Source organism: Parasteatoda tepidariorum, chromosome 8 (assembly GCF_982258835.1).
Source record: "Parasteatoda tepidariorum strain Cologne lab strain chromosome 8, Ptep-v5.0, whole genome shotgun sequence".
In the NCBI taxonomy this organism is placed as follows: domain Eukaryota; kingdom Metazoa; phylum Arthropoda; class Arachnida; order Araneae; family Theridiidae; genus Parasteatoda; species Parasteatoda tepidariorum.
Window position 1 is genome coordinate 96,452,422 of NC_141762.1, and position 27,143 is coordinate 96,479,564.

A 27,143-nucleotide genomic window follows, 5' to 3' on the forward strand; every position below is an offset into this window, starting at 1 on the left:
AATTAATATAAAATTGAATATAACAAATATTTCGGACATTCACCAAAGCGACTATGTGATTGTTGACATTCACCGGTGAGAGTCAGAAATAAGGGCATTTAGCAAATATTTCGGACATACACCAAGTGACTACGTGAATGTCGACATTCTCCAGATTTCGGTATTTCACCGTAACATATATATATATATATATATATATATATATATATATATATATATATATATATATATATATATATATATATATATATATATATATATATATATATATATTAATAAGCTATATATATAATATAGTATTAATAAGCTTTACAATACATATAAATAAATTAACGCACTTCCTTCATAATCTCGTTTATAAAATTAATCAATACTAAATTAACTAGTACAAATACTAAATCTATCTATATTATATAAAACGCTAATACGTATGTATCAATAAAACCGATGATATTTCTTTTCTCGCGCTGGCAACAGTTTTCATTTTTAATTGATTGGATTCGGCGCGCAAGAGCACGTAGTGAGCAACCAGATAACAATAACCAGAGTGAGCATTATCAGGTTGTTCAATTCAGATTCATGCACTAAAAACATGACACTATTTAATTTAAACTCAATTAGGAATTAATTAATTAATTGAAGTGAGAATGCTTAAAAAGGCCGCTGTTGAATTAATATTTTTCTACTGGGAGCTACCTAAGCGTCTAAAAAACGTTTAAGTGTTTGTATTGAATGCATTGAATTTTTTTATATTTCGCGTTTATTTATGCATTGAATTTTCACTCTTTAAAATGCAGAATATTAGTGAAGCAATATTTGATAATTTATTTTGATAATATGTTTCTTATTTAGCTAATGTTTTGATTTTTTCACCATGTACAATCTAAATTAATATACTTTTTTAAAAGCCAATTGATTATAATATTATTGGTAGAACATTGGTAGAATTCTTCTACATAAGTACAATACTATGTCTTTGATGATAAAATACTATGTCTTTGATGATAATATATTATGTCTTTGTGCTAGAACATTGTGTTCATTGGCAAACGAGCGCAGCGAGCCATGGTTTACGGCGTGAACCACATAGGATTGCGTAGCAATTCTCGGGGGTTGGCGAGCGTTAGCGAGCAGGGGGCGGAGCCTCCTAGTTGTTATCTAATGCAACAACCACGCATCAATTAGTGGAATGTATCTGAAAATACACCACTAATATATCTGATTAATTTAGGAAATTAACTAATACTAAATTATAAAAATTAATTAACACTAAATTAACTAATACAAATACTAAATCGTTATCTAATGCAACAACCACGCATCAATTAGTGGAATGTATCTGAAAATACACCACTAATATATCTAATTAATTAATGAAATTAATTAATACTAAATTATTAAATTAATTAATACCATTTAGCAGAAATTTCTGCAACACATTTTTATTTCGCAAATTTATTGAGCAGAAATGTACGTAATCATCAAGCTGTATAATACTGCTTACATTCAAATAACCATGCAATTATATTTCAGTTTTACTTTTGTCTGCTTGGAAGTTGCGTTATGCATAAGTAATGGAATATTGATTTTGACGTGATTCATAAGTCGAGGACATTGAGCATTTCCGGAAAAAAAAGAGAATAGTCATTTTTTTAAAATCGTTTTATCGATTAGGAAGAGAATATAAAATCCCGGAAATTTTAGAAAAAGAGATAATTTCTATCGCTATATTCAATTTTACTTCATTTTGACCTTACTATTAAAAAAATCCATAAAATATATATATATATATATATATATATATATATATATATATATATATATATATATATATATATATATATATATATATATATATATATATATATATGTATATATATATATATAAATATTTCGTCGTTTTATTTTATTTTCCACAAAAAAAACAACCTCGTGCAGCGTAACGTATCTTACTTTTCTAATAATTATTTTACTTCGGGAACTATATAGATGGCACAACTTAACAAGGATAGATAGGATAGAGTGATGAATTACATCCAGACCCGAAGCAGGGTTCAAACCCTGGATGTGTACTAGGCAACCTTGACCGCCAGACTGTCCACATGGTTTAATTCGTCACTTCATTTTCGATTGTCTAATTTTTATTCTAGTAAAAGATTTCCAACAGCGGACTAAGATGCGGTTTCGAGTTGATGAAAAAACTGCGTCATATATTTAAGAGTTAGCGTTTCGTCACAAATCACGTCACAAGTCGTGACTTTCTTCCGATACTTGATCCAGGAGTTCCTTTGTCTTCTGGATTAGGTTCAAAATTACAAGGCTGCGCAGTTGCACATTAGTAGTCGTAAACCCAAAAATTGGGTCGGCTGTTCAACGACGGTAATAAATTAATAAAAATTCAGGCTATCCTGGCTCTTATTCTTTTCTGTTAAATAACATACATATTTTTCTTGTCATAAAATACGAAACTTATCCCTAAAATAAAGTTTAAAAAAAATACAAAGAAATATTTGTTCTATTTTAAATTTTTTTATTATCTATGAGCATAGTTGTCTTTTCGATCCCTGCAATTTGTTGCAATTTACGTACGTTCATATTGTTAAGGAAACCTGTAATCTTTCTTTTGCTTTAATCGTGGCTTCAAAGAACTTTTCGCCTAAATGTTTTTATTTTAGAAATAGTTCAGTTAGTGGCAACCTAGAAAGCGTGTAACCTTACGGCAACCTTGTATCGGAATTTTTTTTTTATCGTCACGAAAATGTTTGTACTAAAAACCTTTTTTCAAATAAAGCAAAAATATTGAAGTCTCAAACCTTTCATCCTAAAAGGATTAAAAATCATTTTTTAAAGCTTTTTTAAAAAAGTATTGTCACTTACGTCCGTCATGACGTTTTAGCTGACGTCCCACTAGCGATAGGATCAAATTGCATTGTCCATTAAAATTTCATGACAAGGTGGATTTTATCTGAGCATGCAAGACTTTGCGAAAAGAAACCTTATAATTACCTAGATTTAAGATTATTTTCACCTTGAGACTTTATCGCGCTAGAAAACCCTAAGTGAACCTCGATTTAAGGTTTTTATATAGAAGGTTGTTTCCCAAGGTTTTTCATGTGCGTAGAATAGAGCAGATTGTCACAGATTTCGTTTCAAGGTTAGAAGGTTTACACGTAAACCGCATAACAAACCTTTTTAGGTTCACATTAAAATGTTTTTACTGAATAAAAATAAACCTTATTTTGCTATCTGGGAAAATTTTTTTTTGTTTTGTCGTGTCTATGACATAGCCGAATCAAATGTTTCCATGCGTCTTGATTACTGCTCCTGCTATTTGCCTGATGTTATCGTCATAAAGGTCTATCAATGACGGCAAGACTCCTATTTCTCTCAGATTAGCACTCATTGCTGGAATCTCAAAGATGTTGCATGGTGTCAGCGGCGTATCTGGGCAGTTTCCACAATTCCTATATACTTTCCTGCCCTCTCTGTCGATCTTCATGCCTCTGTGGTGGTTGGTTCTCAGTCTGGCTATAGTTTTTGTTGTGGACTGGGAAATAATGTCACCCTATTTAAACTGATACCTACAAGCTGATTACTTTGGTTACTTGCGGATGTTTTGATGCACCCTGTTTTTGATGCAAGCAATGCACCCTGTAATCGTGTTACCATTCATCATTAAAAACCAATCGGACATTGTAATCGTTGCGTTTGCGAAATTAATATTAATAATTGGCGGCGGATAGACATGTCAGTCAAAAATAAAAGTTGGATGTTAAGTATGGTAATTACGTAGCTCACTTTATAAAACAAGAAATATATATATAAAAAAATTTTTTTTTTGTAAAGTCAATTTCTACTTAGGTCAACGCAGAAATTTTTTATTTTAGTTACTTTTTATTAAATAATAAAATTTTTTTTCTCTCATATTAAACTCAAATTAATTCATTAAATTTAATGAATGAATTGATATTTGGAAAAAAACTGTATTAACATCAAGTGTCATCGACTACAGGTTTAAAAATATGTATTCGAACTTCAGTGGATGAGTAAAAAAGTATTTTATTAACGATTGAAAATTTGAACAAGATATAGGGAGCATATATGGCAGAACTTTTACTTTCGTTACTTGTACCGCCGGTACAAGTAAAAAGTACGTACTTTTACTTGTACTTCGTTACTTTTTAAATTTAGTACTTTTTCTTGTACTTTCGTTACTTTTTTAGGGAAAAAGTACAAGTATTTGTAACGGAAATGTCGAATGAAATCGTTAATTTTTTCTAAAACTCGGTAAGCTTTCTGAAAAAAAAAAAAATGCTTTGGAAATGCAATTATTTTGCAAAATGAATAAAAATATTAATTAGCAAGTTATTTTCATTCATTTTCGAGTTTTATGCATTTGTTTAATACATTTTAAATAAAAAATTTTGGATTTTGTTATTACGTTTTTTAATTTTCTGTTTGAACTCACTAATAATACAATTTTTGTCTTAATACATTTTTTACTAAATACATTTCTACCTAGTAAATTTTTTACTAAAATAACGTTTATGCCCGACCTTGTCAAACAATGCCCTGTCAAATCTCTAAGAGCTTCAGAACTATTTGTGCTACTGCAAACTATTATAATTACTATTTTAACTGTTGAAAACTCAAAGGTATTAATTTAGCCGCTGATACTAAAATTCGTTTACAAATTTTAATTATTCCGTTAATCAGAAATGTTTGGAAAATGATTTTCTTGCATGACTTCAGCATTAGCCATTGTTACAAATAAAATTGTAGACTGTTCTGTTTCAACTTATACTGCACATTCAATTATTTTTTACCAGCTCAAAGATCACAAAGCTTTCTGAAACCCCATGTTTGCTTTGTTTATGTTTGTGCTTTTAAAACGCGTTTCTATAAAGTAAAACAATTTTAAATCAATGGTAATTTAAATGAATAAAAATAAACTAAAAATTAAAATAAATAGATAAAATTTCTTTTTCGTGCAAATCCATAAAAAGTTTGATATTAAAATTATATTATACGATTATATTATAAAATTATATTATAATATTCTTATGAATTTAAAAATAAATAAATGTCCGTAACTTTCGAAATTAAAAATAATTAAATAAATAACAACTATTTTGCAAAAACATTAGAGAACATAAGAATATTATTCAATAAAATTTTATGTTCGATTTCCTAGAAATGTACTTTTAAATCGTTACTTTTTTTGTTTAGTACCTGTACTTTTACTTGTACTTTTTACTCGTTACTTTTTAAAATAAGAACTTTTTACTTTTCACTCGTTATTTTTTTTAAAAATACTTGTACTTTTACTCGTTACTTTTTAAAATAAGAACTTTTTACTTTTTACTCGTTATTTTTTTTAAAAATACTTGTACTTTTTACTCGTTACTTTTTAAAATAAGAACTTTTTACTTTTTACTCGTTATTTTTTTTAAAAATACTTGTACTTTTACTCGTTACTTTTTAAAAGTAACGTTGCCATATATGATAGGGAGAATATGAACTAATAGTAGGAATTGAATTATAAACAGATTTCTTTCCACATAAAGCAGAAAAAAAAAGATCTTAAAATAAAAGATTCATAAAACAAAAACTTCCTTGATATTCAGATGAAGAAGATAACAAAAGTGAGAGAGAAATCAAATTGTAACTTTCTTTCGTCCAAATATCAATGTCTAAAGCTATATTTTAGTTTCAAATAACTTTTAAACCAAAACAACACGATTGCGCTTATGTTAGAATCTCGTTTAATTGGATCCAAAATATTTATCCTAGTTTATTAAAAGAAGCCAATCCTTGTTTTCACGAGTGATTTGCTTGAAAGAAGAAGAAGAAAAAAAATCTTCCTTCAAGATCCCTCGCGTCCAAGTCAACAATTTTTATTTCATTCTCGCAAAAGTTGACGCTGTACAAGCCGCACCTTGGCGAGGAAAAAAAATAATGAAGAAAAGGAAGGAATAGGAAAGCACCTCCATTTTCCCAACTGTTGACAAAATGCCTTCCTCTTGCTCAAAGAAAGAAGATTGGGAGCTTTTTAGATGTCTGAAGTTTCACTAGAAACCTCAGCGGACGTTTGAATTTAAGTAAATTTCGTAGAATCTTGTCACAGAGTGAGCCGTTCCAAAAATCTAAACTTTTTCCTTCTATCGTAAAACGAAACAGAATGAATAAATAGAAAAAAAAGGAAGCTTTACAAACACCAAATCTTTCTTTTTTTCCCCCCACTGCTGACTTTTCTTTTGAGAATTCAGCAAGACACGATGGATGCCTCCATGATAAATAAACAATCTAACCGAAAGCCAATCTTCAGTCCGCCGCTTTTTCAATTCCTACACTTATTGTGATGCTTTTTGTAGCGGTAAAAGGTTTTATTTCTCCTCCGTCTCTTTCCCCACTGCTTTCATTTGAAGCGCAAACGGTTGACCAGTAAAAATAAGGCGATTCGAAAAATAACCGTTGTTTATATTGTGTAACGGGATTTCGTAAGTTTGATATAAGCACTTACGATGCCACTGAGTTTCGTATTTACCACCTCCTTCATAAATCTTTAAAATGAGTTTACATTTTCGCAGAGTTCTGCTCCTGTAAATTCTCAATAAACCAGAAATGTGTCTGATAAGAAGCAATTTTCTTTAGACCAATCGCCCAAACGATTAATCTGACTTTAAACTTTATTTATGCAATAAATGCCATACTGTCACTAGTGAGTTGAAACAGAGGAAAGAACACGTAGCATAAAACTTTCACTTTCATCTGTTTGGTTATACAGTGCAGTAAAAAATCATCGCAAACGCGTCATTAACGTTTGTGAGGTGCAACAATGCAGAGAAAAAATTTCATAAACACCTCCTTAATCTTTGTGAGGTGAAGCAAGGCAGTGAAAGATTGCCATAAACGTGTCATTAACATTTGTGAGGTGAAACAATGCAGTCAAAAAATGTTATAAACACCTTGTTAACATTCCTGAGGTGAAACAATGCAGTAACAAATTGTCATAAACGCGTTAGTAACATTTGTGAGAAGAAAAAAAAGCAGTGAAAAAAAATGTCATAAGCGCCTCATTAATTTTTGTTAGGTGAAACAATACAGTGAAAGATTGTCATAAACGCTTCATTAACATTTGTGAGGTGAAACAATACGGAGAAAAAATGTCATAAACGTCTCATTAACATTCGTGAGGTGAAACAATACAGAGAAAGATTGTCATAAACGCTTCATTAACATTTGTGAGGTGAAATAATGCGGAGAAAAAATGTCATAAACGTCTCATTAACATTTGTTAGGTGAAACAATACAGTGAAAGATTGCCATAAACGCTTCATTAACATTTGTGAGGTGAAATAATGCGGAGAAAAAATGTCATAAACGTCTCATTAACATTTGTGAGGTAAAACAATACAGTGAAAGATTGCCATAAACACTTCATTAACATTTGTGAGGTGAAACAATGCGGAGAAAAAATATCATAAACGCTTGATTTATATTTGTGAGGTGAAACAATACAGTTAAAGATTGTCATAAACATGTCATTAACTTTTGTGAGGTGAAAAATTGCACTGAAAAATGTCATAAACGCCTCATTAACCTTTGTGAGGTGAAAACGGTACAGTGAAAAAAAAAAGTCATTATCTACGCACTTTCGTTAGTGAATGGTAACAGTGCAGTAAACAGATATCATAAATGCCCCACTGTAATTAACGAGGGGAAACAATGCAGTGAACAGATATCATTAACTCACAATGTGAAGTTAATCAGAGTAGTGATCAGAGTTCATAAACATTCTGATGTCATCAGCGCTAAAATTCCGTTTACTACATTTTTATCAGAGTTATTAAAATGTTTCTGTTTTGAACATTTGAAGTTTCAAGTCTGAAAGTGTTGAAACTATAGAAAAAATAACTATTAAATAAGAAATGAACGAAACAAAAAGGCGAAAACACGTGACTTAAACGTTCCAAAAATCTACGAGCAAATCTAATTCTTTTTTAAGATCTGAGACTTTATGAAATACAAATTGATTTTTCCAAGATCTATACTATGCCTCGAAATGCACACGTAAGAGAAGGAAAAAAAAAGTTTATGAGATAGTAAAGTGAAAAAATAAATGCGCCGGTGGGGGAAGATATTGATTTTGTTCTCGTTTTTATTTTTTTATTTTATAAAATCAGTTATTTTTTTCATTCTTTAGAAGAATTTTCGAAACTCGTCTGCTGCCATTTTAAAAAGAAGTGAAGAGAAGTGATATAGCAAAAAGCGAAAGGAAACGCATCCTTGAAAAAAGCTACAGATATATTTTCCAACGTCTTTTCCCTTGCTGATATTTATTTGAAAAAGATAAGGAAATCCCTTGTTGTGAAGAGTGCTAGAAATCACTTAGAAAGCTAAATTCATTCCAGTCATAACATACTCGAGTATGCTTTGTTATGATTTTAAGATATTACTTTTAAACAATAAAATAATCTGCAGTAAATAGAACATTATATGGGCAATTCCACGAAAGTGTCAACTTTTAAGTGAATTTTTTTTTTATGAATTGCTTATTTTAATTTTAAAAATATGTTCAAAAATAGCCAAAGTCTACATATTACTGTTTAATTTTTGATAATTTTAAGTTTTTTGAATCTGGCAGCATTCTAAAGTAATCACATGGCTGACAAGTGAATTCTTCACATTTGTGCTCAAATTGTTTTCTTGAAAAATACTTATAAAATAAAAGAAATGTATCTTTCTTTTGAAATATTTTGATAAAAATATGCATATAGTACAAAATTTAAACATTTAAAACATAGCCTTTAAGTCATTTTAAATTTAATATATTAAATAAAAGTAACCTTTTTTTGTGTCATTCCGTCACATGTTTTAGTATATTTTTTTAAATAGCAACTGCGTTTTTGAATGAAAATGTGTATATTTTGGAATATAAAGCAGATATGGCATAAGAATCAATGAGAAATTTTAAAATTCTATGCATTTGATTATTAACTTCCAATAATTAGCGTGACGGAATGACACATCTTCGGCGATGGAATGACAAAACGAGTCCTTGAGAAGCTTAGTCAAAAACTAGGGAATTATTTTTTTTTCTTCAATTAACCTAATGACTAAAACAGCTGTTGAAAGATAGATAAAATGTTGAAAAAGACCAAGATCCCCATGATATGATGAAGAAAAAAAACAGAGAAAGAAAGGCAGAGAGGAAAGCTTCCGCGACAAAAGTTGGACTTAAAAAACTCAGAAGTGTAAACGCTGTTGTGCGGAGATTGTGTAAACAAAGAAAAAATCAAATTCTACCAATCTCTTCACATACAAATAATTTAAATTCCCTATACAAATTCCTGCAGAGTCTTGGTAAAGCCATAAAAAAAATTGTACACTCACTTCCAAAATCACCAAATAGAGGTAAAAAAATTAATTCAGTCTTTATGTGAGAAGTATTTGACATCGAACTCAAAAGAAACTAAGTGAGAAAAGTATTGTTGATGAGCTGTTTAATTTGGTTAAAAAAATTTTACTGTCAAGATGATGTTAGTTACAAGCCCCCAAGTATGAAGGATTCAGTCATAATACAAACTCTGACAGAGTAACGAAGAGTGCAGATGCAATATATACTTATGGCCTTAAAAGAGGCTTTTCATAAAGAAGCATATATTGATGTAAAGTGTGTCTTATCTCATTTTTGTTCTTATTCTCATTTTTGTTAAGTGTATTTCACTAATACCTCACAGCACATGCACCTATAAATACCATGTAATTGTGATGTTGTTCTAAAAGGCCAAACAAGATGTTGGCTACTGTAAAACGGCACATAATATGTAAAAGAATTTTATGATTTCATAAAGTCGAAGCAACAAATCGTTGAAGTTTTGTTTTTGTCCAGCTATTCTATTTAAGAGAGGGCAAAAGAGAATGACTTCAGCTAGACACTTGCTACATTAGCATTGCCAGGAACAAGAGACCTGCACTAGATGCTCATGTAGTTGAGAAGCGAATCATCAAAATTGAAATGCTTTCTAATTTTAACCAAAACCAAGTGTATGATTTGAAAAGCCACTGTTTTGAAGAGGAAATGGAAAATATGATTGAGGAGTATGCGGTCGGCTCTTTAATCATTGTCCCATACTGCGAAAAAAAAGAAGGCACATTTATATGCAGCGCAAATTACTTTGATAAACAAAGACGATTTAGATGTTAAAGTATTTAAAGAACATGGGACAAAAATTGATTTATGCATAAATTTCCTGAGAACGAAGATAAGATGTGACATTGGCAAGTTAGATATAAAACCTCTTCTGAGACAACCTAATTTTCAAATTGTTGAAATTTTAACTGATTCTTACGTAAATATTAATTCTGTTTATCTGTTACATTCTGTTTATCATTTACATATTAATAAAACATTTTTTAAATGAAGACTTTCTTCCACTAAACTTTTTGTCATTCCGTCACGGTCATTCCGTCACAGCAAATAGATGTTAATAACTGCTAGCCAACCTGAGGTTAATTTTCCAAATTCACAATTTACATTGCTTACACATTATACTAAAAGTAAAAAATAGTTCAGGAAAATAATAGTTGCAAAATTCACAGAAACTACCAGTTCTAAGCGGCATGCCGAAAGCTTGGTTGCCAAAATGTCATTCCGTCACACAAGTAAAAAGTTCATAAAATTAAAAATAAAAAAAATACAAAATTCTTTTTTTTAGTTTATGAATCACATTATACCAATAATAATAATATGCATAAGAAAAAATCATGTTTATTTGAAATTAGATGCATAGAAACTTCAATTAATTGTCATCATGCAAGTCAAAATGTCATTCCGTCACATATGGAATTGCCCATATATGTTTAATTTGTAGTTGAAGTCAAGCATAATGGTTGTTAAATACCTTACATTTTTAAAAATTAATTCTTTTGTTGCAAATGGAACTAAAACAAATAAGTTATGGTTGCCAAACGTCTTAAATTTTTAAAACTATCAAATACTCAGCTGTAAATGAAACAAAAAACAATTAAGGTATAGTTTCTTAACACCTTGCATTTTTGTTAAACAATTAATTCTCTAGTTGCAAATGGAACTAAAACAAATAAGCTATGGTTGCCAAACGTCTTAAATTTTTAAAACTATCAAATATTCAGCTGTAAATGAAACTAAAAACAATTAAGGTATAGTTTCTTAACACCTTGCATTTTTGTTAAACAATTAATTCTCTAGTTGCAAATGGAACTAAAACAAATAAGCTATGGTTGCCAAACGTCTTAAATTTTTAAAACTATCAAATATTCAGCTGTAAATGAAACTAAAAACAATTAAGGTATAGTTTCTTAACACCTTGCATTTTTGTTAAACAATTAATTCTCTAGTTGCAAATGGAACTAAAAGAAATAAGCTATGGCTGCCAAACGTCTTAAAGTTTTACAACTATCCAATATTCAGCTGTAAATGAAACTAAGAACAATTAAGGTATAATTTCTTAACACCTTACATTTTTTTAAACAATTAATTCTCTAGTTGCAAATGGAACTAAAATAAATAAGTTATGGTTGCCAAACGTCTTAAAGTTTTAAAACTATCCAATATTCAGCTGTAAATGAAACTAAGAACAATTAAGGTATAGTTTCTTAACACCTTACATTTTTTTAAACAATTAATTCTCTAGTTGCAAATGGAACTAAAATAAATAAGTTATGGTTGCCAAACGTCTTAAAGTTTTAAAACTATCAAATATTCAGCTGTAAATGAAACTAAGAACAATTAAGGTATAGTTTCTTAACACCTTACATTTTTTTAAACAATTAATTCTCTAGTTGCAAATGGAACTAAAACAAATAAGCTATGGTTGCCAAACGTCTTAAATTTTTAAAACTATCCAATATTCAGCTGTAAATGAAACTGAGAACAATTAAGTTATAATTGCTAAACATCTTAAACTTTTAAAGCAATCAAATCTTTGGTTAAAAAAAAAAGGAAACTAAAGCAAACAAGTTATGACTACTAAAACTAGATAAATTTTTTAAACATTTAAATCTTTAGTAAATTGAACAAAAACAAATAATTTATGGCTTTTAAACACCATACATTTTTTAACAATTAAATCTTGAGTTTTAAAAGGAACTAAAAACAAATAACCTTATTTTTACTTCGATTCTTATTTTGACTAACCTTATTTTAAATTCGTTAAGATTTCAATTCTTACAAGCCTTCCCATTGTACCTTTCAACAGTTGATTCAATTTTTGCTAGAACTCGATTCTTCCAAGCCTTCCTGCTAAACCTGCTACTGTTGATTCAGTTTTTGCTAGACTTCTATTCTTTCAAGCCTTCCTGCTAAACCTTCTAATGTTGATTCAGTTTTTGCTAGACTTCGATTCTTACACGCCTTCCTATTACACCTTTCAACAGTTGATTCAGTTTTTGCTAGACTTCGATTCTTTCAAACCTTCCTACTAAACCTTCTACTGTTGATTCAGTTTTTGGTAGACATCGATTCTTACACGCCTTCCTATTACACCTTTCAACAGTTGATTCAGTTTTTGCTAGAAATCGATTCTTCCAAGCCTTCCTGCTAAACCTTCTATTGTTGATTCAGTTTTTGCTAGACTTCGATTCTTACACGCCTTCCTATTACACCTTTCAACAGTTGATTCAGTTTTTGCTAGAAATCGATTCTTCCAAGCCTTCCTGCTAAACCTTCTATTGTTGATTCAGTTTTTGCTAGACTTCGATTCTTACACGCCTTCCTATTACACCTTTCAGCAGTTGATTCAGTTTTTGCTAGACTTCGATTCTTTCAAACCTTCCTGCTAAACCTTCTACTGTTGATTCAGTTTTTGCTAGACTTCAATTCTTACATGCCTTCCTGTTACACCTTTCAACAGTTGATTCAGTTCTTACTAGACCTTGATTCTTCCAAGCCATCCTGCTAAACCTTCGACTGTTAATCAGACTTCGATTCTTCCTATTAGACTGTTTTCCTTCTTCTGAGTTATGCTACAAAATCGTTAATATCCATCTACCCCGTTTTGGTTTGTATGTCATTTGCAACCCGATTAACAATATTAAGTTTTATACTTTAAAGATCTCATTAGTTTCGGAAATATTGGGGGCATTTGTCACATATCTTGCCAATGCAACCATGGCTACATTGGGCGAACAAAACACGTTGTAAAATATAGATCCGAAAAGATAATAATTTAGATCCGTCGTTAAACAACCGACCTGATTTTGGGTTTACGACTGATGTTCAACTCTGTAGCCTTGAACTTTTGAACCCGATCCAGAAGACGAGGAAACACCTGGATCAAGAATTGGGAGATTTTCGTCTTCGTGGAGGATTTTTTGACGGAACTAACCCGCATTTGCGTTACACGGAGAGGAAAACTGTGAAACATCCCCACGGTTAACCGGACGGCAAGGGGACTCGAACCCATGATCCGTCTACCACTGAGGATACCTTATGTCAGCACTGTGGTCGGTGCAAGCCGGATGCGGAATTCGTATAGACCAGCCATCGCTCGGATTCGAACCGGTTCACCTTATTGGAAGGAGAACGCTCTATCCTTTAAACCATCACGGTTCAGGTAAAGACGATAGATACGTCCAGAATTTTTGCATTCTTCCACATTCAATGTTCAATCTTCTAATTTTTAGGTTCCGTTTAAATAAATAATTTTTTTTGTTTAGCTTTTCTCGACACTTCACATTACTTTCATTTTTTTTAAAATCTCTTTTCCTTCCCTAAGTTGCTTGGGGCAGTTACTCACAAACTCTACTCCCATAAAAATCTTCATTGAATTAAAAGTTTGTCGTCTCAAAAGTGTAAAGGAGGACATTAGGACCTTCTTATTCTCTCAAAAACATCTGGGCAAGAAAAAATATACGATATGCCCTTTAAATGAGTTAATTTTCTGACGCTTACGAAAAAAAGCTAAATATTATTCCCCCTTTTTTCAGTAGTCAATTTTGAAGTTTTTTTTAAAATTTTTAAATATTCAATGTTATACTCAATGTGAATAATTTAGCGTGTAAAATGTGTACAATTTAATTATATTCAACGTATATACGTGTTATATTCAATGTGCATAATTTAGTGATTTAATTTCTTACAAGAAGTTTAAAAACATATATTTAGCGCGGTTATTACGAAACACCCTGCATGTATTATCCTGGGCTCCACCCAGTCGATAAAGATACATGAAATAAAGTTACTTAATGTATAATACCGTTATTTAACGGTTATAATATGGTTATTTAACGTTAAATCAAGTTTTTAAGATAAAAATTAGTGGAAAGAATAGTCAAAATAAAGAATTCGCATTGCTATTAGATATGTTTTTTCATAACCGTCATTGAATAACCGTGCCAATTTTTGGGTTTACGACTACTAATGTTCAACTCCGCAGCCTCGTAATTTTGAACCCAATCCAGAAAACGAGGGAACTCCTGGATCAAGTATTTTGAGAAATTTTGCCTTCGTGGAGAACTTCTTGATGGAACTAACCCGCATTTGCGTTACATGGAGAGGAAGATCACGAGGACCTCCCACGGTTAACTGACGGCAAGGCGACTGTAACCCATGATTCGTCTACCACTGAGAATATTTCACGTCAGCACTGGGGTCGGTGCTAGCCGGATGCGGAATTCATATCGACCAGCCATCGCCGGGATCGAACCTCAGTTCACCTCAATGAAGGGCGAACGCTCTATCCCCTGAGCCATCGCGTCTCGCTATAAGATATTTGGAACAAATCCTAACAAAGGACTTCAAAACTTCAAAGGATTTCATTCTAAAAATCATAAAGATAGGAAATGAAACTTTATATCAACTTCAATCATGATTAAATTTCGCATAACTTCGAGTAAGTTAAAGTAAAAAAAAAATAAATAAATTGCTAATTACAAAATAAAATAGAGCAGTTAATTTTTATGTTGTCAAATTTTATTACAAATTCAAGGGGAATACATCTAGTATTTTTTGAAGCGCAAATTATTCAAATGAATTATTACAAGCATTAAACGTTAACCTTTTGATGCAGAATTTTTAAGCATATTTTTCATTCTTCTTTCATTATTTAGTATTAATTTAGGTCAAAATAAGTGAAAAAAATTACATATTTACCATTTTAGGGCTAGGAAATGCAGCATGAGACACTGGTATCTTTCTCTGTGTTAAAGGCAAAGTTTTTCATACACGACTTACTTCCAAACAACGATTTTTTAAACTTGCTTTTATTTAAATCGAATCGAAACAGTTAATCACCATTAAAATTTCTTTAATTTACACAATCAATTACTGATTAAATTTTGAATAAGAATGAAAAACTAATTTTTCAAAAAAAATTTTTTTTTGGATTTCATATTTTAGTTTAAATATAACTCCGGTAATCTAATAGATGTTTTTTTAGTAACTATTAGACTGTTTTCTTATAATTAAAAAATTCTGCTAATATATTTTTGCTTGCAATTAGTGTGTCAGAAAAAAAATACATAAAAAGGGCACAGGTAACCCATATGCGTCAAAGGGTTACATAATAACACGTAGTTACCTAATGCAAGCTACGTTACGTTAGCTACGTAATTATGTTAACGTGATAAAGCTATAAAAGGAATATGTTACAGTGAATGACCAAAATCAAGAGATCGTCTACTTTCACCGGTGAATGTCAACAATCATCCACCGTGAATGACTGAAATCAAGAGAATTTCGACTTTCACCGGTGAATGTCAACAATCATCCACCGTGATTGACCGAAATCAAGAGAATTTCGACTTTCACCGGTGAATGTCAACAATTATCCACCGTGAATGACCGAAATCAAGAGAATTTCGACTTTCACCGGTGAATGTCAACAATTATCCACCGTGAATGACCGAAATCAAGAGATCGTCTACTTTCACCGGTGAATGTCAACAATCATCCACCGTGAATGACCGAAATCAAGAGAATTTCGACTTTCACCGGTGAATGTCAACAATCATCCACCGTGAATGACCGAAATCAAGAGAATTTCGACTTTCACCGGTGAATGTCAACAATCATCCACCGTGAATGACCGAAATCAAGAGAATTTCGACTTTCACCGGTGAATGTCAACAATCATCCACCGTGAATGACAGAAATCAAGAGAATGTCGACTTTTGCCGGTGAATGTCAACAATCACATAGTCGCTTTGGTGAATGTCCGAAATATTTGTTACATCCGATTTGATATTAATTTATTCGCTGATACTATTATATTTATTCGATATTTTAATATCTGTTCAGGATAGATTAGGAGAAACATTAATTTCGGAGTACACATTAAATGCATACCGGGCAGTGGCACTGAACCTTAAAAAACATCAGTGTAGGGTATACCGGGCATTGGCACTTAACTAGACCTAGTATATATTTAAGTCCCGTTTTAACTATCCAAGTTTTTGGACGAAAATGGATTAAAATTGATGGAAACTTCTTTTGCTTTTAGTTTGGATCATGTAAACGTACATCCAAGTGCTTGGTTGAAGTCCTTGGACTGTAGTAGAGCATGTTCTACTTTCCATCCAAGTTTTTCCTCACTTAACCAATCAGCTTCTTCAGTTTTGTGACGTCAACAAGCAGACATCAGATTATGTCCTTCTGTTGTCTTTTTTCATATATTTTAATCCAAATAAAGTATTCCGTTAGGGTCCATTTGTGTTATTATGATTTTATTTGAATTTATTTAGTAGTTTCAAATTCATGTAAGTAGGATTTTATGATGTTGAATAAGAACAGTGCGCATGCGCAAGGTTTTCGTCCGATCCATCAGTGAGATTCAAGAACTTGGATAGTGTCGACGAATCATCCACTTTCTTGGAGGGAGAAGTTTCTCCTATTTCTCGGGTTCAAGAACTTAAAACCGAGTAAACAGGACTAAGTGATTGTCAACATTCACCGGTAGAAGTCAACAATCACCAATTTTGATCATTCACAGTAACAAATATACTTTTCTCGCTTATGGTAGCATTTTCTTTCAGTTTCAACCAACTAAAAAAACTATATTAAATCTTATTACTGTTTAAATTTTTTTTATCACTTACTTTTTCCTGGCACGCTTTATGTATTTTTGGTTAAAGAGTATAATTTGAGAGAGATTACTTACTTACAACCGGCATTAAGATAGCTGGGTCTTGTATTTTGGCTTTACTGAGCATGGGAAGTACTTCATCTAAAATATCTGTTTTTTCTAGTTTATCTATTATTTTTTCAATGCACGTCAGAGCATTAGCTTGAACCTTAAATGAAAAGAAAAGATAAAATACGTTAAAAAGGCTAATTGAATAAAATACACACAAATCAATTATACCTAATTTAAATTTTCCTATTGTTTAAAATTAACTTTAAAGTGTCTTTAGTAGGATTATATGTTTATTTAAAAGAAACAAGTAATTTAATTTTTTTTTAAAAATTCAATTCCTATTTAGGTCAACAAGAATAAATTTTTATTTCGGTTACTTTTCGATAAATAATTAAAATTTTTTCTCCCATATAGAACTAAAATTAATCTATATTATATAAAACGCTAATACGTACGTATGTATCAATAAAACCGATGATATTTCTTTTCTCGCGCTGGCAACAGTTTTCATTTTTAATTGATTGGATTCGGCGCGCAAGAGCACGTAGTGAGCAACCAGATAACAATAACCAGAGTGAGCATTATCAGGTTGTTCAATTCAGATTGATGCACTAATAAAAACATGACAATATTTAATTTAAACTCAATTAGGAATTAATTAATTAATTGAAGTGAGAATGCTTTAAAAGGCCGCTGTTGAATTGATATTTTTCTACAGGGAGCTACCTAAACGTCTAAAAAACGTTTAAGTGTTTGTATTGAATGCATTGAATTTTTTTTATATTTCGCGTTTATTTATGCATTGAATTTTCACGCTTTAAAATGCAGAATATTAGTGAAGCAATATTTGATAATTTATTTTGCTAATATGTTTCTTATTTAGCTAATGTTTTGACTTTTTCACCATGTACAATCTAAATAGCTAATATACTTTTTTAAAAGCCAATAAGAACATTGGTAGAATTCTTCTACATAAGTACAATACTATGTCTTTGATGATAAAATACTATGTCTTTGATGATAATATATTATGTCTTTGTGCTAGAACATTGTGTTCATTGGCGAGCGAGCGCAGCGAGTCATGGTTCACGGCGTGAACCACATAGGATTGCGTAGCAATTCTCGGGGGTTGGCGAGCGTTAGCGAGCAGGGGGCGGAGCCTCCTAGTTAGTTATATTTAATTAAGGAATTAATATTTGAAAAAACTGTATTGATATCAAGTGTCATCCATTACAAGTTTTTAAAAAAACTAGGAGGCTTCACCCCCTGCTCGCTAGTGCTCGCCAACCCCCAGAACTGCTTTCGCAGTTCATTTCGGATTGCTTCGCAATCCGATGCTCGCTTTGCTCGCTCATTGGATACGTTCTTAACGTCTAGCTTTTGTATACTTTTTTGAACACTGAAGTTCCGAAAACTTTTCACTGTAGAAAATTCTAAACCTGTGCATTTCAATATTAATTTGAAATTGAAAACAGTTCGCATATTTTTCTTAATCACACTATTCTAAATTTCAGTTGTTGAGAAAAGTAACTGTTGTAAGTTTCGTTTTAAAGTCTTTCCCACCAGAGGGCTGAAACCATGTGTTGTAAAACAATATGTAATAGTACTGAACGCCGGATGTAAAGCATCGGCTTCGATGAAGATAATTTTGTGAGAATTTTCTTGATTATTCGGTGAGAATTCACCCGATTAGACATATGATGCTCCCTAGATGCTCTTGCTCGCCGAAGCCTATCAATTAAAACGTATTAGCGTTTTATATAATATAGATTAGCCATATGATGCTCACTACGTGCTCTTGCGCGCATTCATTCAATACAAACACTTAAACGTTTTTTAGACGTTTAGGTAGCTCCCAGTAAAAAAATGTCAATTCAACAGCGGCCTTTTAAAGCATTCTCACTTCAATTAATTAATTAATTCCTAATTGAGTTTAAATTAAATATTGTCATGTTTTTAGTGCATGAATCTGAATTGAACAACCTGATAATGCTCACTCTGGTTATTGTTATCTGGTTGCTCAGTACGTGCTCTTGCGCGCCGAATCCAATCAATTAAAAATGAAAACTGTTGCCAACGCGAGAAAAGAAATATCATCGGTTTTATTGATACATACGCATTAGCGTTTTATATAATATAGATTTATTTAAAAATGAGTGGATGAATAAAAAAGTATTTTATTAAGTATTGAAAATTTGAACAAGATAGAGGGAGAGCGTGAACTAATAGTAGGAATTGAAAAAGATACGATAAAATACGTTAAAAAGGCTAATTGAATAAAATACATACAAATCAATACTACCTAATTTAGTTTTTGTATTTTTTTAAAATTAATTATAAAATGCGTATAGTAGGATTATATGTTTTTTTATTTAATAAAACTAATATTTTTATAAGGTCGTAAAACATTAAAAAATAGATTTTTGATGTTCAAAACACAATAAAAATTCTGAAAATCTTTCATTTTTTGTTTTAAACTAATATGACTTTAATGACTAATATGACTTTGTTTTAAACTAAAAATTATGCTTAGCATTAGCTCCAAACGCTGTCTCCTATTAACATGCAATATTCATTTCTTAAATTTTATAGTCTGTAATTAAGCTACATTTTGTGCTTAAACGACTTACAACACTCATTTTTTTCCTTAATATTCCTATCAGCGCTAAAATTTCGAATAAAACCTTATCAGTAGCATTTATCTTATCAGTGCTATTACTTGAGTATTGCATTCAAAATTTTAAAAACGTGTCTGTCATTTTTTCTTGTAAAAATATAAGGTTATTCAATGTTCATGTATTAATTTTCCTTTGATTTCAGTGTGTTAAGAATAAGTATTTAAGTAATATGATTCGTAATTCTAAGAAATTATGGAAAAGTGCCATTTCAAATTATTAATAGCTTCCTTTAGATAATCTTATTTTACGAACGTCATTACCGTTTCTCTTGTTATACCGATTATTATCGTGCCTAGTATTAAATCCATTATTGGCTTGTAATCATAACTACATTATTAACGTATCATCGTTATTTGCTATCTCATATTAGCCCAATTATTTTTAGGGCTCATATTTACAGCCCCTGCCCAAATTATTAGACGCACTATAAGATTTTGTGTAAATTCTTAATTATCAAGTGATTTACAGCATTACAGCTTTATTGTTTTTACGCAAATGAAACCGGTTTGCACCTGTTTACGTTCGTGCATCAATGGGTTAACATTGTAATGCAATACGTTAAAAATAAATACAAATAGAAAGCATATAAAAAAATCTCTTGAATTAAAACCCATTGCATGTTTCTTTAAGTATAAAAGTATTGTATATAAACTCGTGCAAAACATGTAATTATTAAAAGTCTAATGATTTGGTTAGTCTAATGATTTGGTTGAATTATTAATAATAATATACTAAGCAGTTTTTAAATTTAAAATATGTTTAATTGGCTAGAGAAACGAAAGGTATAATAGCAGATGATAAAGCGATGTAAGAAACTGAAAAAGAAGTCACCGTTTGTGTTTGGAACACATTAAGGGTTGTTTCAATTTCAAGCGCGGAGATGTTTCTCTTCTTACTCCCGCGCTGAAATGAGCTATGCGTCCTAGGAGGTTTAGCCAAATGCCAACTTATGGTGAATGAGCTATAGTTTGTCTCAAACAAAGTCGCAAATAAAACTATATTTTCGAAAAAATTCTCTTTAATTTTTAATTGAATTCAATAATCATTATAAAATGATTTGAATAAATCGCCATGCCATTTTTTAAGCAAATTAAAATACGTTAGTCTGTACACAAATGATTTCGTTTTGTAAAACGAATGCGTTAAAAAAAGCTTATTAATCGCTTTGTTGTTGTCGAGTAAAAAAAATAATAACTTTCAGTTTCACTCTAATGTTCCTTTACTTTTTGTTACTATTCAGTGGCAACAGCTAAACTCAGACAGTTAAAATAAACTTACTTTTTGAGAAGATTTCGAAAAAAAAAATAAATAAAATCGAAACTATTACTAAGAGTAAATTTAAGATAAACTGAAAGAGAAATCGAAAACGTCTTTCTTCATCTAATAGTTTTCTTCAAAAAGTAAGAAAGGAGGGAGGGGGGAGAGGCAAGCAAAGAGAAACATTAGAAGGGTTCGTTTCCTAATATGGGCAGAGATTCCAGCAGAATTAAATGCAAGAGTAAATTTAAACGTCGAACAGTTCAGTCCGTCCACCCACATTTTTCCGAAATTTGTTTCTAAAAAGAGAAAGTTTATCGATCTCGAAACATTGTAAGCGGATTAAATTTATTCTTAAAAATATTGATTTTATAAAGTACTTTGTTATGCGTATTTTTTGATGGAGTTTCATTGCAGATATGCTTGTCGGAGGTAATTACGCCTTTGGTGAAACTTGAAACATGTCTATAAGGATTAAGTTTTGCAAATCATCGAAAAAAGTTCTAAAAATGAGACAAATTGCATAAACTGTGCACAAAATGAAAACGTAACACCTCCATAAGTTCTGATCTACAGCCCCTGGCCAAATTATTAGACGTACTATAAGATTCTATGTAAAATCTTAATTATCAGGTGATTCTATACTGCTTTATTGTTTTTATATGACTAAAATCGGTTGCCTTTTTGGATGACGTTTTGATGGAACTAACCATTTGCGAACTTAGCATGTAACTTATCATTTTCGTTACATAGAGAGGAAAGCCACGAACCCCCCCCCCGGTTAGTCCTACGGCAAAGGGACTCTAACCCATGATCCGTCTGCCACTGAGAATATTTTACGTCAGCACTAAGTTCGGCGCAAGTTGAAAAGTGGAATTCATATCGGCCAGTCATCGCTGGGATTCGAACTTGGTTTACCTCACTGGAAGGCAAACGCTCTATCCCCTGCGCCACAACGACTGATTACCTGAATTTTGTTTTATTTTATAACCGCTATTGAACAACCAACATAATTTTTTTGGGGGGAGGGGTTTACGTCTACTTATGTTCAAATCTGTAGCCTTGTAATTTTAAACTCAATACAGAAACAAAGAAACTCCTGAGTTAAGTACGAGGGTTGCTATTTATATTTCTGGCCTTGGCAATAGTAAGTGTTGCTAGGCGACCGCAGACGATTTTAATCGAAAGTTTGATATTTTTAAACATAAATTCAGCAGACGATTTACCATTATAGCTTCATTTGTGTTGTTGACAGTAAATTGAAAAGTTCTTCTCTTTCAAAAAATGGAATTGAATTGTGAACATTTTCGTGCCATTATTTTTCAAAACTTTTGACGTAACTTTTGACAAGAGTGCTTCGATGAACTTAATTCTTTATTCAGCGATAAAGCGCCATCCTACAGCACTGTAAAAAATTGGTATGACGAATTTAATCGTGGTCGATGTTCGATCCAGGACGAATCCCGTGCAGGTCGTCCAAAATCCGTTGTTGTGCCAGAAAAGATAGATGCTGTGCGTGAACTGATAAAGCAAGATCGTCATGTGACATACCGTGAGATAGAGGCGTCTTTGGACATTAGTATGACTAGCATCAATAAAATATTGCATGAACATTTGAGTGTAAAAAAAATTTTTTCGCGTTGGATCCCGTATAATCTGACAAACGCTCAAAAAAAGGCTCGTGTCGATTGGTGCAAGGAAATGCTGGAAAAATACGTTCAAGGTACATCAAAGGCTGTGTATAACATTTACACAGGCGACGAATCATGGATCTATGCATATGAGCCGGAAACAAAACAGCAATCAACTGTATGGGTCTTCCAAGACGAGGCAAAATCAACAAAAGTTGTTCGAGGAAGAAGCACATCGAAACAAATGATTGCCTGTTTCTTCGGCATTAACGGTCATGTGGCAACAGTGGCGTTAGAGCAACGCAAGAAGGTCAATTCTGAATGGTACACGACCATTTGTTTGCCAGAAGTCATCGGTGAAATTCGAAAAAAGCAGAAGAACAGGCGAATCATTCTTCATCATGACAATGCGAGCTCTCACACATCGACTCAAACAAAGGCATTTCTGACGGAGCGAAAGATCGAACTGATGGGTCATCCGCCGTGATTTTGCACCCAATGACTTCTTCTTATTCCCACACATCAAAAATAATTTACGTGGACAACGATATTCGACCCCCAAAGAAGCGGTTGATGCATTCAAAACACATGTTTTAGAGTTACCTCAATCGGATTGGAAAAAGTGCTTTGAAAATTGGTTCAAACGCATGCAAAAGTGTATTGATCATCATGGAGAATATTTTGAAAAACAATAAAACCAACTTCGATCCTACATATTTGTTTTTTCATTATTAGGCCAGAAATATAAATAGTAACCCTCGTATTGGGAGAAATGTTTCTTTGTGGAGGACTTTTTGATAGAACAAACATGTTTTGAGTTACATGGTGAGGAAAACCACGAAAACATTCCACGGTTAGATCTGGTGGCAAGGGGACTCTAACCCATGATAAGTCAACCATTGAGGATATTTTACGTCAGCAATGTGGTTGGTGCGAACTGGGTGCGGAATTCGCATCGACATGCCTTCGCTGGGATTCGAACACCGTTTGAAGACGAACGCTCTATCCCCTGAGTTTCTATTGCGAATGTTAATAATTTTTATTCGTTTAGGAAAATATTTTCCAATTTAACCCCTTCCTTCTCGCTCCCGTGAAAATGACGGGGTTTGAGGTTTCGCCCTCTATTTCTCGCTCCCGTGATATTTATGGGCTGGAATGTCCAGTAGTAACGTGACAATAAGAATAAAACTAATTCATTTCTTTTACCCGGAGGACATTTTTTTCTCATTTTACACACCAGATGGCAGTACCAGGATAGTTTTAAGGTAATTGTTGAAAGTTTTGTTGCTCCAGAAGATATGAAAACAATAAGAGATGTAGGAAGGAAACTCGGTACTACTGTCCAGATTGTGACGTTGGCCTCTCTATCTCATGCTTTGAAATTTATCTCACAAGAAAATATTACTAATCTTTATTTATATTATACGTAAGTTTAATAAAATTCTTTTTTAATGCTTAAAACACATATTTTTTATACTTCCCTTGCTTGCTGGAAAACCAACATTAGCCTTTCCTAAAAATTTAATTTTTTAAAATTTCAAGCTAAAAACAAATCAAAAATTAAAAATGAATATATATACATATATAGATATTGTCTATACACATATTTTTACATAATTTTCAGGGATAAAAAATACGCATTTTTATGACCGTTTTCTTGAAAATTAACTTATCGTTAAGGGGTTAAAACATGAAATACACCGAGTTATTTCAGCTCTTATTTGTCTATACTTATGCTCGTGTTGGCGACAACTCAAAAAAACAGTCGCCAACATATGATCCCTTTAACACGATTAGTACCATAAAATCTTCAGAAACATTAAGATATTTGTTAAACTGAAATAAAAATCTAAATTAAATATTGCCATTGTTTTTCGCATGTTAAGGTACAAAATTATGGAATCGAACTACCCTCGTTTGTATTTAAATGAATCAATTTTATGAACAGAGAATGAAAAAAACTGAACATACTTTGATTCCGGTGTTGTTTTCAAAGACTTGCTTGGTTCTTGGCAGCACCATTTTTCGGACGGCGGTCTCCTCCAAGAAGTCGGCGGTCTGAGCGACCGCATGCAAAGCAGCACACTGAAAATACATCATTTAGCATCATTTTTAGCATTTGCATCACTTTTGCATCAATACATACGCATCATTTTAAAAAACATCTTTTCGAAATTGGGCAAAAATAGGGACATTTTATAATCAGAAGTAGTATTTTTAATGGTGGTCACTTTTTCAAAAATTGATATTTCTAAACTATTAATATTAACTAGGGGACTAAGCCCACTGTTCGGTGCTGCTCACCAGCCCCGATGATTGATTGGAAATAATTGTTATTTCCTAGCACTATCAATCATGGCTAAATAAATCATGTCCGTTATTTAACAATTGGGTATACTATAGCCTACGTCACAGGTTGTGTTATTCCTACTAAATTTAACCCATGAACGGCATTTTCTGCGAGCCTAACTTCAAGCCACAAATAAACAAACGAAGTGTTTGATCGTTTAAATAGCTGCTCGCCAGATTTTATTGCATTATAAAGAAAAGTAATTGATATTCGATTTTTGAGTAATAATTGATTTATGTGGATAGTGGCATAGAATTTAGCATTGCGTCATGGTAAATGTTATTCCTACTAAGTGGAAGCAGTTGTGTTTTTTTTATATTATACCCAATTGGGAATACTATAGCTTACGTCACAGATCGTGTTATTCCTACTAAATTTAACTAGTAAACAGCATTTTCTGCGAACCTGATTTCTAGCAACAAGTAAAAGCATAAAACGAAGTGTCTTGTTTATAAGTCGCTACTCGCCAGGTTGGAATTGTATTAGTCTAGTTCCTTTGGAAATAATTTATATTGTTGTTTTACCGAAGCTTATGAATTTAGTAAACATATTTAAAACTCAGTTTATTAATTAAACTAAAAGGTAAATGTTATTCCTAGTAAGTGGAAGTAGTTGTGCTTTTTTTATATTATACCCAATTACATCATAAATAGAATGAAATTCATTGCATTTCTTTTTGAAATATACACTAAAGAATTACTTTAGATAAAATTTAATGACGAGAAAAAATATTTACAAGGAGAAATATTCAATGACAGACCATCATTTTTCTGGCCATGTTAGCTTTACATATTGATAAATGTATTTTTGAAGTTATACTTCTTATGCGACTTCCAACAAGGTTGCGTTAAACGTTTAGCGCTACATTTTTATGGGCCGGGAAATCACGTGGTAGGATAAAGTTTTCTCTCATTCATTTCCACATTGTTTTGGTTCTCACTAGCATCAAATAATAAAAGTATTGTTTTTCTATAAATATATTTTTAGTTTGATTTGATACACATATAATTTAACAGGGTAGTATTTTTTATTTTCAAACTTAGTGGATAACAATTGTAAAAAATGAGTGAAAACAATCCCACGGACAATGCGACGGAATTAAGGTCATGTCAAGGTACGTCTCTTGTGAATATCAATTGATTGCTAGGTTTTCTCTTTTCTAATTGCCATTTATATGTCACCAAATGCAGCCATGAGGGATATTAAATTATTTATTGCAAAATCTTTATTGCCATTATTCACTGCAGGTTCACAAGCGTTACAGGTGAAGAAATTGATTATTGTGAGCGGCCTGTGATCCTTGTAGGAGATATGAATGTGAATTTCTTGTTACCTGAAGCTGAAACATTATTAACCTTCCTTAAAGACAAATTTGGATTGGAAATGATAAATGGTAGGAATGATCCAACAACCAAAGGGGGAACTACCATTGATGCAGTTTTTGCAAGAAATATTGAAAAAATAGAACTCAAACATTTCGTATCTTACTTTAGTTATCATAATCCCATTGTAAATGTTATAGATTTGGATATTTCTCCACTCGAAAATGATAATTAAAAGATGCGATCAATTGTGAATTGTAAGCTTTGTTAATATAGTTTGTCTTAGAGAAACAATATGATTTCACTAAAAATCAATTTCTACGCCTTCCTATTTTCATTTCCACATTACGAAGTTTCACTTCTTCCGCGCGGAGGGACTCCATGCACTATTTTTTAGGGTTAGAGATTGTTACACTTTCTGTCGGTCTCGGACCGTATTCTAGCTGCGTAATTTTTTTAAATTACAGATTTTGAAATAGTGTGATATCGATAAAAAACAAGACTGAAAATCGAACATTTTTCACTTATATTAAATTCCTTTAAATAAATATAAAAAGAATTCCAAGTCTAAAACTTACAGTCCCTGGCCAAATTATTAGACGCACTATAAGATTCTATGTAAAATCTTAATTATCAGGTGGTACTAAACAGCAGGGGTCCCCAACCTTTTTGTTCCAAAGAGCAAATACCAGAATATCGGTCGAATGGCGGGCACCATTTATTTTTTAAAGCTAATTTTATAGTTGATAGACATAGGTAATAATACACACTACATATAATGCACAAAA

At 31.8% G+C, this 27,143-nt stretch overlaps 2 protein-coding genes across 5 annotated transcripts in view; one reads left to right on the plus strand and one right to left on the minus strand.

Annotated features, from left to right (window-relative positions):
• LOC107453622 (ankyrin repeat and BTB/POZ domain-containing protein 2) overlaps nt 1-27,143 on the plus strand; it is a 442,842-nt gene that overhangs the window by 258,662 nt on the left and 157,037 nt on the right. The window lies entirely within an intron of this gene.
• Nucleotides 1-27,143, minus strand: part of LOC107453616 (SCY1-like protein 2) — a 556,894-nt gene that overhangs the window by 37,365 nt on the left and 492,386 nt on the right. For all 4 annotated transcript variants that reach the window (XM_087169467.1, XM_087169470.1, XM_087169468.1 and 1 more), the window contains 2 exons: nt 24,655-24,768; nt 17,142-17,274 (listed from right to left, as the gene is read on the minus strand). In XM_087169467.1, coding sequence (XP_087025593.1) covers nt 17,142-17,274; nt 24,655-24,768 — 247 coding nt within the window. The remainder of the gene's footprint in view (nt 1-17,141; nt 17,275-24,654; nt 24,769-27,143) is intronic.